Consider the following 12,122-nt stretch of genomic DNA (forward strand, 5'->3'; position numbering starts at 1 on the left):
TAATTCCTAGTGTTTCATAACAGCAAAGCATAATAAGGTGCAAGTGCATGTTTTATTGTAGTCCTTTCAAATTAAACTGATAGAGCAATAAATAATTTAACAGAAATAATTATTATTATTTCTTTAATTATTATTATATAACAATAAAATATATTCCACTGAATTCTATTTAACAATGTATGCTTAATACTTTAAACTAAATAATTCTATAGGCCACTAAACTATATAATTATCAATTAAAACAATTATTTCCTGTTTTAATGATTTTATTATTCAAATAATACATTTATTTCATATTGGCACTCTCAGCCATCTGAAGAATAACATCTTTTAAAAGTTTTTTTTTTTAATCTATAAATATCTGTAGATATTATAAATATCTAGTTTCCTCAACCAAATAATTAAACCTTGCACTGATGTTGCAGTGTTACATGATGCAAAATGCTGCCTTCTTAAAATAAACGCAAAGTTGTAAACAAGTACAATGATGTACCGAAATCCAATAATATTGGATTGGACTGTGAATTTTTCACACCGCTAATAACACGTGACAAACTGAGCTGAAATGAGAATAAAGCTGGACCTGACCTTCGCAACAGAAAGCCCGCGGCTGCTTCTCATAGACGACAATGTCCTTGGCCACCTTCTCTTCTTTGCAGTACTCACACACTGCTTTGACATCTCTTTCCCTCTTATACATGTCGCAACAGAGGCGTGAGCAGAAGAGGCCCACATGATTCTGACAGACACAAACGGGAAACCAAGTCTATTTTAAATACATATCTAGTATAAAACAAAAGAAGTGCATCACTCACTGAACGATCTCTACCTTAAACTGTAGGACCTCGGGTTTAGAGCTGAACTGCTTCTGGCACTGTTTACAGGTCAGTTTGACAGGGCCGAGAGCTTCTGGCTGCTGCTGGGTGTCTTGTAGGTTTGTCAGTCGAGAAGCAGGCACGTATGGCGAGATAGTGTTTTGATTCAAAGCAGGCACTGTATTAGGAGGAGGATTATATCCTTGGGCAGATGAATGAGGTAAAGGAGGATGGACGCCGGTGTTTGGACTGTGATAGGATCCTCCGTTCATCTGAATGGACCTGTGCAGCCTCTCCTGGAGAAGATTAATACAGAGATTTTTGAAAAGATCATTGACACGTTGTAAATATTTATAATTAAAAACCAACAGATTTTCCTATCAGAATCTCCTATTTGTACACAGATCAGATGCAACTCACACATATACACACACATAAGTTAAGGGCTGAATACTCCAGAAGTTTGTAGTGACAGACTGATGATATTCAGGAAACAGGCAGAAGAAGTGATGCAACAATTTTCATTAAAACTGATGTCATTTCCCTTGTAGGGTGTTGAAAGCTGGTGAGATTATAATCGGCACAAAATAATTCCAACCATGAAGTTGTACTTGTGGCTTTAAGAACATCCTTTACTATCCAGGGTCAAATCCTTTGACTAGATTCTTCACACATCATGACAACGATAATGTGCAAAACAACACATACATCGTTTTTTTGTTTTTAACTCGGAGGTGTGTAGCCGCTCAAAGGTTTTGTCTGGCATTAGCAACATTCAGTAGCTCCTATTCAGTTTGCTGATTAATGACAGTTTTTTTTATTGCAGCCAGCTATTTATAGTTGCAATATTTAATTAAATATAATAATGCAAAATTGAATTAGTCCGATATTAGCTAGCAATATATTTGGCAAACAGAATTACTCAGTCATAATTTCTTCTGATTGGATATTCTGCTTTATGTGAAGTACCTGGAATCTGCCAACACACTCGTATGAGCAGAAGTTTCGAATGGATCCGTCAGGCATAGCCAAGTGATACTGAGGAACAGCTAACTTCTGGCAATTTGTGCACGGGAATGAAGCACCTGTGTTAAACACATAACGTATTAAAATCACTCATGCAAATTACACATGATGCAAATGGCAGATGCTCACATATGCATCATAGTTTGTTGTTTTAACTGCAAATTGGATTTGAAATGAAATCAAGACTGACAATTTTGCAATTTAACTTAAGACTTACTTAAAATTCATCATCGAATTTCTTGAGTGGGGGACTATATAGTGACTGACAAAGATTTACACAAAAATATGAACAAATTAAATCACTGAAAATCACTTTCAAATGAACTGGGACAAAAGTTACAGTCAAATTTATAGCAGATTTTAGCATAATTGAATACAGAATCAAATCTACCTGACAAAGTGCAGGACGCCTGGCTATTAGCCACACATCTGGAGGAGCAGAAGAACTCTATGACTCCTTGCGCGTTTGTGCCTTCCAACATCTGATCCATAGCTTTAAAATCTTGACAGCAGGGGCAGTGGACCCTCTTACCACTTTTCTGTAAGCAGCATGTAAGAAACATTAAATTTTACTTCAGTTAGAAATACAGAGAGGAAAAAAAACAAGCGAGAACAAATGTTAGTAAAATGACAGGAAGAGCTAACTTGTTTCACAGATGTTCCACAGATTTGTGCTGTTTGTGCAACTAAGTGCAGTTCAATTTCAACATTTCACAAGATAAACAAACTACATTATGTATGAATTCCAAAACTATATGCAGGGAAAAGTCAAGACATGCAAAAGAAATTTGAAACACAACATGAAAACAGGCTAGAAAAATCAGCAGTGCCAACCTGTTTAAAAGTGCTGATGCAGGCTGGGCTGCAGAATTTCTTAACAGTGTCCTCTATCTGTACGAGGTGATAGTTTCCTGTGACAGTGCAGTTGCCGCAGCTTTCGCAGCAGCTCATGGACAGCCTTTTGGAGGAGCGGAAACGTGAGAAGCATTCGTCACTGCAGAGACGGTGCAGAATGCCCTGGTGATTCACTTCATGTTGAATCTGAGAAAGAGAGGGAATGTTAACAAATAGGAATGCGGGCCACAAACAACATTCTCCAGTTCTGCAGAATTTGCATTAGGATTGGAAATGTATGTGACATTGTACGTGACAGGTCACTTTCTAAACTTACATCTAGTAGTCACATATAAAACAAACCTTTACATCCAGAAATGACTGTTCTTTGATAACTTATAATATTCTGTTACATATACCACTATCAAAAAAGTTTGAGATCCCCTACCGAACATCCTTTTGTCAAGTATTTTAACTTGAGTATATGTGGAAATGCTCCTCTTATTGCACCGATGAACACAATGTATAATGTAAAAAGCTGCCCTCTGAATGTGTATACAAATTCCTTAAAATACTATTCGGGGACAGACTCTTGCTGCGAGCACATTAAGGAAATGGGTTTATGGTTTAATTTCCCAGGAGAAATTTGCAGTGAATTTCGCCTGGAGCATTCAGCATTTAAAAGCGACTTTGAGACACCAAAGACACCAAAGCACAGACCTCTAGTGGATAAAACAGTACCTGCATCTATGAGTCAAAGCCAGATTAGGGCACCATGTGACTGCACTGTACGTGTTATGTCATTATGTAGAGCACTGGTTCACAGCTCTGTCCTGTTGTACCCCCTGTCCTGCATATTTAAATGTCTTACACACCTAATTCAACAGATCAACTACTTAAGATCCCCTCTTGAGTTGAACTAGGTGTAGTAGAGCAGGGAAAATGCTAAAATGTGTAGGACAGTGGGTACTCCAGGAGCAGAGTTGGGAACCTGTGATATAGAGCATGCAGGTGTGGTCCAGGTATGTGTTTTTAGGAGCCATAGTTGCCTTTGTTGCCACTCTTTCTCTCCTCCTGGCAGGTTTCTGGGTGTGTGGTTACTTATTTACATGAGAAGTGGTTTAATATTACATTTTCGGCTGTTTTTGAGTTGGTCTTTCTGACCTCCTGAGAGCACTGTCCCAGATATAACCATGGCAAGTGCCACTCTGCCATCAGAGGAACACATCCAAGCCATCACAGGTGGTGTTTCACAAATGCAGCCTCTATGCTCTGGCACAAAGTCCTTTGTAACACCTCTGTATTTGACACTCTACCTCTCCAAGTGATCACCAAGAATTGCTGAAGACACCTTGACTGTTATTCAGGTCTCACAACTGTAGAGTGTTGAAGATTGCCTGGTATAGTGTTATTTTGGTGGAAATGAACAGTTTTCTATTGCAAAACTTTTCTTAATTCAAACAACTAAAGATTGCTATTGGCTGTTTTATTCTGAGAGAGCTTCCATGATACTTTAACTGCACAGGTGAAGGTAGTGTGCTCATCATCTATTGGGAATTGGGGATGGGCAGTGGTATTTCAGTGAATGAGGTCTTCGGTTTAATGAAAAGGCCCACTCTTCTGTAAGCTGTGGCTCCTGCAATGGAGATTGTCCTTGATATTGGCCACTATGGAGTAGTCATCAGCATATAGTAGTTCCAAAGCAAACATATTGAATAGGTATGTTTTTAACCTAGATATAAAAGTGTCCAGAGTAGAGGACATCCTAATGTTGAGTGGCAATGACTTCCACTACCTTGGGGCAGCAGCAGAATTTGGCTTCCAATTACTTCATTCTAGATCTGACTGCTCTTCCCAACTCTTGCCTTGTATTTCACCCATAAGAATGACAGGTATACTTGGGTACCTCATTTGCTGTGCACCTTAGTAACTGATAAAGGCAGTCTAAAGAGTATTTTCCACATTGTAAAATGGGTGCATTATGTCATTTGTCAAGAGGAGACGGAGGATCATCAGCTGCTCACCGATGCCTATTAGGGCTTTTGGATGGCCAGTGAGTACCATTAAATTTTCATGGCAAAATACGCACCATGGAGGTGGTGTTTATCAGAGGGAAAGCCATTCCAGTAGAATATGTATCCCTCTCTGTTAACCCAAAAAGAGATGCCTCATTGAGGGCTGGAGTCTAGTTTTACTCAGGGGAACAAAACAATTGGTGTAGCATCTGAGGTCTGCCCCAACTAGGGTTGTTCCCTGCTTTGATCTGTTGGAAGTAAGATCACGGTACCAAAGCGTTGAAATATTCCATATGGACAAACATAATGAAATATTCCTTCTTTTTGTTTTTGAAGACTGCATGGAATAACCCAATGTGACATCCTAGTCAGGATTGAGATTATGGCTGGCAATGTTTATGCCACCTTTTTCTAGACTATTCCCTTTCTAGGGCTGAGCAGCTGAGGTCCCTAAATAGGGCTGCAACACAGGGATCTGCCAAAAAGTATCTGTCACTCATCCAGATACTAATAACCATGTATAGCCTTATTCCTGGTACCCGTAGGCTTCTGGCCTATAGAAGCTTGCACCGATTACCAGACTGGTCACTGTCAGGCATTGTGGGACTCGCAGAAGTAGATATTATACAGTGTCTAGGCTGTATGAATCCCAACTCCACCATCTTGGTTATGGAGAGTTTAATCCAAGGGTTAGTACTTTTCCTGCTTGTCACAATATCTAGACCCTCTCTAATACTGCTAGAGAGACCCTCAATATCAATTCCTGGTGCATTCCTGTTCTTTAATAAGGTTGCATGGCATGGCTTACCTTATCACTGCCATGCTTATGATCTACACCTTTTTTATTTTATTTATTTTTTTCTTTCAAAATTTATAATACTCAAATTTGATATCACCTTAACCTATTTTTTGACACTACGTCCCCTTAAGCTTACCTCACTGGGATTTCTGCACACGGCGCATCTAACAACGGCATCCTCTTCGGCTAAGCCTTCAACCCTGGACTTGTAAATGCTGAGACAGGACAGGCTACAAAACTCCTTTAAGGTGTTTGCTGAGTCAACTGGAACTGTTATCAAGTCTTTTGGATTCCCGATCACCCTTAGGATAAATGAAGAAAAAGTAAATGAATAAAGAACATAAATACAGATATTTTTAAAAGCCAGTTGAATAGGTCTTTTTTAATTCCATTTACTTAAAGCTAGACTGTGTAAGCAAGGAGAGATGAGAATAGGATCAGCCATCTGAAACGTATGATTCACATATGTATGTGACTCACTTGAGACAGAGGTGGCAGGTTTTCTTTGGGGCAATATTGGGGGCTGGAGGCAGGGTGAATCCAGTGAGACATACAGTGGAGCAGAACAGCTGATTGGAACCCTTCTTCTGAAATGCAGTCTGACCTTTCTGAAGGACCTTAGAGCAGCCTGAGCAGCAGATTCGCACAGGAGCAGGAGGGGGCTGCTGCTGTTGTGGGGGCTGTTGCTGGAGCTGGTGTGTGGGCTGAGCCTGCGGATGGGGTGGTGGTTGTGTCTGGAGCTGAGGTGGGGTCTGTGGCTGGAGCTGGTGTGGGAGCTGTGGCTGAAGCTGGTGTGGGAGCTGTGGCTGAAGCTGGTGTGGGAGCTGTGGCTGGAGTTGGTGTGGGAGTTGGTGTGAGAGTTGCGGTTGTAGTTGGTGTGGGAGTTGCGGCTGAAGCTGGTGTGGGAGCTGCGGTTGAAGCTGGTGTGGGAGTTGCGGTTGAAGCTGCGTTTGAAGCTGTGCTTGAAGCTGTGCTTGGAGTTGAAGTTGAGGTTGGAGATGAGTTTGAAGCTGTGCCTGAAGATGGGTTTGCAGATGGGGTTGAAGTTGAGCCAAGGTCTTGGGTTGAAGCTGGAGGTGTGCTTGAAAATGAGGCTGCATTTGAGCCTGCAAGACTATAGGAGGTGGTCTGATTGCTGAGGCTGTCTGAGTCAGAGCAGTGAACGAAGATGGTTGTGGGGCTGCAACAGGAGCTGTAGAAGGTAATGCAGAAACAGTAATTTAGTGAATGCTGACAGTAATTGGCTCAATCTTTTACAGTGAAAAATATTCATTGGTTGGTTTATCTATAGTTTATTTGAAAATTCCTTCATATAAACAACAATTCTCTGGAAATTACCTGAGGAAAGCTTGTGCTGGTGGTTACAAAACCATGTTAAGTATAATTTCAGTTAAATCGTCATCAATTTGCAGATCCACTCACTCACCAGAAATGGCATCACTGTTTCCTCTAACAGAAAAGACAGAGCTGATCCTCAATTCATCCAGAGGAACCAAGGACTGAAATAAAGCACCCAAGACAAAAAGATTTACAGAATGCACAGTTAAAAATGCATTTTAGCAGAGCATGGAATCAACAACAATTGAGCAACATCTTTTTTTACACATTCTATTAGCCAAACAGCAACAGCAGTCCTTAACTGTTGTTAAGGATTTTTTTTGCTTCGAAAAAGTGATTTCAGAAAACTGTACAAATATTTCATCCAAACTGTAACAATTTATCTTTAACTAGTGAATCTGAAACGATCTGTCATGTGATTCATAGTTTAGGAGCTGCTTGTTGCACTTGCACCCAACCCAATGTTACCTTGTCATTCTAAACGTGCACATGTATTCCTCACTCACAAGAAATGTTAGTGAGGAATACATGTACACACTCGCAAGGAATCTGGTCTGGTGAGACATTTCACTCTATCAGAGAACTGGGTTTGGTAGTATTTTAAGACTCATTTTCAATCCTTCTATTTAGAATCTCATTACGGGATATGCCTAATGATGTGTTGTCAGACAAGCTCATCCCGAAGACCGACCACCACAAATTGAACTGGACATGAACAAATACGTCCTTGTCTGGCAAGCTGCATTCCTTGGCCACACCTACATTTAACGCAATGTGCTCCAAGGATAGCACAGTTACATCCAGTCTACAAAACCTCACAAACCCTCACAAACCTATAAGGCAAGGCCCAAATTCAACATAGAAACACCCAAGGGGTTGAGACAAGGCCTAAGGGGTTGCCATGCTCAACATACATACACCTGCATACATCAGCGGGTTGCTCATCCTTAGTCATATATACCCAAATCATCAGGAAATCCTAATGGAGAATAAAGTATCTCCTTTCTTGTCCGAGACAATAGATTTCTGTGCAGGGAAAAGTGCCATGTCTGTCCATGCAGCAGCCGAATGATTTCTGTTAACAAGTGGTTTTCCAGGCAATGAGTGATAGACCCACATCCTTCACCTTTGCTAAAGTTGGTGAAATTACAGCCAATGATGGCAACGTGTACAGTTGAATGCAATGGTCATTGATGAGCTGCCGCATCCAACTCTATGGGTGCATCCCAATTGACCAGGGACAGTATTCATCTTCATGGGAAAAAATCTATGGTCATTTTCCCAAAGCACTTCCAGATCTCATCCAACATCTTTTTGTGCAATTCCCAATTCCCATAACGGAGACTGCTCCTTGAGCATACCTGTGCCCCAATTTAGAACTTTCAGTGACACATCGCTCAAGCCTCGACACACTGTCAGATTGCATGTCCACTTGTGCAAATGACAAGAATGAAGTTCCACCACCATGATGGTTGATCTAGGCCACCACTGTGGTGGGGTGGGTTTTAAAGCAAGGAATAACTAGTTGAAACCACACTGGTTCGCCCCAGGACGTATTACTCTTATGGCTCTCATCCATCTTCTTGAAGGACATAAACTGACTTCTCCTGAGCAAGGCAAATTGGAGTCTGTAATCACTATTATTTTTAACACCCACCTTGATGTCACATAAGCACCATGCTTCCACTCAATTCAGCTGCACCGCTGACACAAAGTACCATCTGGTGGCGTATGCAAGGTAGTGTAAGTGATCTGCACCAAAAAAGCACTTGCGAGACCACTCAAATGGTCAGCCACATGTTTTTTATGTTTGGGATGTTTTGTTGTGTCATGAACTGTAAATACGAGGGGAACACATTTATTAGAGAATACTGGTGTGTTTATAAGACTCGAAGGTGGCTCTAAGTGAGCATCCACCTGAACAATTCCCTTCTGCTTGAAAGGCAGTGCAAACTGGGCTACAGCCAAAGTTCCACAGGCTGGAAGTGGCTCAGGAACCTAGAGTTCTGTGAGAATGGAGAGATCAGCATCTGGACAAAGCGGCAGCGCACATGTCCCTGTAGTGCTTTAAGTAATGCCCTCGCCTTGAGGGGTTTAGGCTATATAATGGAAGGCCCATTTGTGCCTCTGTGGGGAACCTGTGCCAAGGTAGACAGCGTCTTACCCTCACAGCAGGTCTCCTTATGCTGATGTGGGAAACCAAAGGGTTTGGCCTTTAGCTAATAGGGTGCCAATAATTCTGGAGATAAACATTTGAGAGCTGTGTTTTTTTTTTGCTTATAAGATAATTATACAAGCATGTAACTAATTTAATCTGTTGACCAGAAACTGGTTCAAATGTCTGAGCACTAATTAAACTAAACACTACAACACTAACAAACTGACTTTCTACAATTATGTTAACACTTGGAAATGATTACATAACACAAAGTGGAGAAAATGATTTAAAAAACAAAAAGAAAAAAAAAAAAAAAAACCTTTACCTCATGATCTCCATTCTCAAGCTCCTCTTTAACACGACCGACGTCTGATTGCGCAGAACTGATGAGTGCTTTATCATAGTCCTCATCTATGGGCTCATCCTTTATTTTCTTTAAAGGAGAATACATGATTTCCTCTCGGCTTCCTTCAGCTGGTTCCTGTGATGACGCCTGTTTAATGTGCACAAAACGTTTCATAATATTTATATGCATGTTTCACATACACTCATCACTAAATCATAAAAATAAAAATGATTAGGATGGGACCTGCATAAACACTTCATGTCAATACCTATGATCAATATTACCATGTGATAAAACTGTTTAAACTGATTTAACTTCTTTTTATACAGTGTAACTTACACTGCCTTCATTTTGTGACGTTGTGTCCTCCATCTGAGAGCACTGCACGCTTTCACCTGCAATAAACCGGAGAAAACATTTAATACACAACATAATAAACATATACACAAATGCAACAGGTGTATATCAGGCCTACTAGAAGCAGTCCCCAATTCCAGTGAGATAAAAAAAAAACCTGTAAGTAAATACACTGATTCAAATAAATTAATTAACCATGGAATCCAAGTTCTACATGTTTAAAAATAAAAGAAAACCCAAGATTTGATCAAAATCAACTAACAAGATCAGACCAAAATTCCTCTCTGTGGCTGCAGTCCTAGAATAAATCAAAAGCTGTTAGGGGAACCATCACAAAGTTGAGCCTAATATCTGTTTTTTTTTTTTGTTTTTGACACTACTGCTACTACAACAATATTAGGTTGGCCTGCTTCCCACTCCTACCCTAGTGTAGAATTTTATCTGCCAAAACAGAATAATTGAAGTTATTTAAGTACATCCAAATACAAAAAAAAAAAAAAAAGCCCTACAAGAAGACCTAGCTTGTGGGTGGAGGAAAAACAGACATACTGCCTATCTTCATCTTTGATATATCACATAAAAGAAACATCAGGTTATCTGCACCATCTACATGCACCTTTGAAGCAGCAACTTGCCTGCTTCGTTATCTCTAGGCGAGACACTGCTCCTGTTTTCATTCTCATCTCGATCGTCAGTCTGATTGTCTTTTTGAGTGGAGCTGCTCTCCAGGTCACCCTCTTCTTCATCTGCTCCAAAAACAGGAAGCCCGTCCAGCTCATCTTCCTCCATGCCTTGCTTGGACGAATCGGACCTCGGAATCTCAGCACCTAGAAATGATCGAGTTTCAATAGTCGGTGATGAAGCAGAAGTTCAAAAGGGGAAAAATAAAATTCTCTTTGACTTTTTTTTCCCTCTTTGACATTCTGATAAACATTTGGAATGTTTGGAACGAATGAACCGACATGGCCTTAAAGGGTCATGTGGTGCGACCGGGATTTAGCTTACAAAACCACATTTCCTTACATTTTAACAAGGCATGAGTACTACAGTAAAATGTGTAGTAAAGAGAGCTTGCATTTCTTTTGATTTTGGGTAAAACATAATCTCACAGTGGCACTCTTTCGCTCTTTGTGTAGCTCCAAACACATTTTACTATAAAAAAAACAATAAGACTTATTAAATTATATCAGTAAATAACATTTTAATAAAAAAAAACAGAACAATTATTACCATTAACACTACACATGCACTATCACAGATAGTCACGCAAAGACAAAACCAAAACCAAAACTAAACAAAATAAAAAAAACTCAAAAACAAAACTAAACAAAATAAAAAAAAAATTAAAACGCAGTAAATTCCATAACACCAAGTATAATAAAAATAAGTGTCGCTTTTAAGAATTATTTTTTTATTAATGAATGTGTCATGAACATATAAAACATATCATTTTTTTATTTTTCAGGTGAAGTCAACACACAACGCACTACTCCAAAATCAAAATCTGTTTGATAAGAAGAGAATCATTGAGTACTTAGCTTCTTTGTATAACATAATGCTATAATAAATGTACCTGGCAGTTTAATTTTGCATAATTATTAAACATACCAGCTAGTATTTTGTGTTTAAAATGTTCAATATCAAACTTACCTAATGTTCCCATCAAAAATGAAGAAGAATCTTGGTACAACTAGCATTTGTATTACAGCACTAAATATTTTTATCCTCTCTTTAAACATTTGAAACTGATATGCATATCATATTTTGTCTACATGCTCATTTCCGTCTACGAGAGATAGCAACACAAAGCATCAACATTTCTCTATCTTTCTTGCACCTGCAGTCACCATAATATTTCACTTACTGAGGCTATCTTCTCGTATTTTTTTTCTCTGTAGTTCATCTTGTAACCACTAAAACCCAGATCTTAACCAATGCACCTGCCAAAATTCTGCACAACAGGAAATCTACAACACTAATGCTCTATAAAAGTGTTGTGTCTCGTGTGTTACCTAATGAGGGCTCCGTCTCCTTCTGACTTTCTTCCTCCACAGAGCTGACGTTCTGGAATTAAGGAAACAATAAAAAAAAATACACATGACCATCAATGTATTCTTATTTCTGTTAAAGAGAAGACTGAAGTAAACGTCACATGAAAATATAAGGGCTGGATTCTGGTTAAAATACAGAGCAGCAGATTAAGTACCTGTGCAAAATTAACTGAAAGGATAGATTTTCCATTTCATGATTCTGCATGCAGATTAACATTCACAAGTGCGTGGATATAAAAAGTCTGAACACCCCTGTTAAAAGGTTTTTGTGAGAAAAAAAAAAATGAAACCAAGATAAATCATGTCAGATCTTTTTCCACTTTTAATGTGCTATAGCAACCAACAAAATTCAAGTGAAATGAAAAATAAGAACATTTAAGGGT

At 39.3% G+C, this 12,122-nt stretch overlaps 1 protein-coding gene across 5 annotated transcripts in view; it reads right to left on the reverse strand.

Moving 5' to 3' along the window:
• si:ch211-266o15.1 (zinc finger MYM-type protein 4) overlaps positions 1-12,122 on the reverse strand; it is a 36,818-nt gene that overhangs the window by 20,451 nt on the left and 4,245 nt on the right. For all 5 annotated transcript variants that reach the window (XM_053237386.1, XM_053237383.1, XM_053237382.1 and 2 more), the window contains 12 exons: positions 11,701-11,752; positions 10,324-10,515; positions 9,671-9,726; positions 9,311-9,478; positions 6,916-6,988; positions 5,970-6,681; positions 5,626-5,791; positions 2,676-2,882; positions 2,233-2,380; positions 1,785-1,900; positions 830-1,111; positions 589-739 (listed from right to left, as the gene is read on the reverse strand). In XM_053237386.1, the coding sequence (XP_053093361.1) occupies positions 589-739; positions 830-1,111; positions 1,785-1,900; positions 2,233-2,380; positions 2,676-2,882; positions 5,626-5,791; positions 5,970-6,681; positions 6,916-6,988; positions 9,311-9,478; positions 9,671-9,726; positions 10,324-10,515; positions 11,701-11,752 (2,323 nt within the window). The remainder of the gene's footprint in view (positions 1-588; positions 740-829; positions 1,112-1,784; positions 1,901-2,232; positions 2,381-2,675; positions 2,883-5,625; positions 5,792-5,969; positions 6,682-6,915; positions 6,989-9,310; positions 9,479-9,670; positions 9,727-10,323; positions 10,516-11,700; positions 11,753-12,122) is intronic.

The sequence above is a fragment of the Pangasianodon hypophthalmus genome, chromosome 10 (genome assembly GCF_027358585.1).
Source record: "Pangasianodon hypophthalmus isolate fPanHyp1 chromosome 10, fPanHyp1.pri, whole genome shotgun sequence".
Classification (NCBI taxonomy): Eukaryota; Metazoa; Chordata; class Actinopteri; order Siluriformes; family Pangasiidae; genus Pangasianodon; species Pangasianodon hypophthalmus.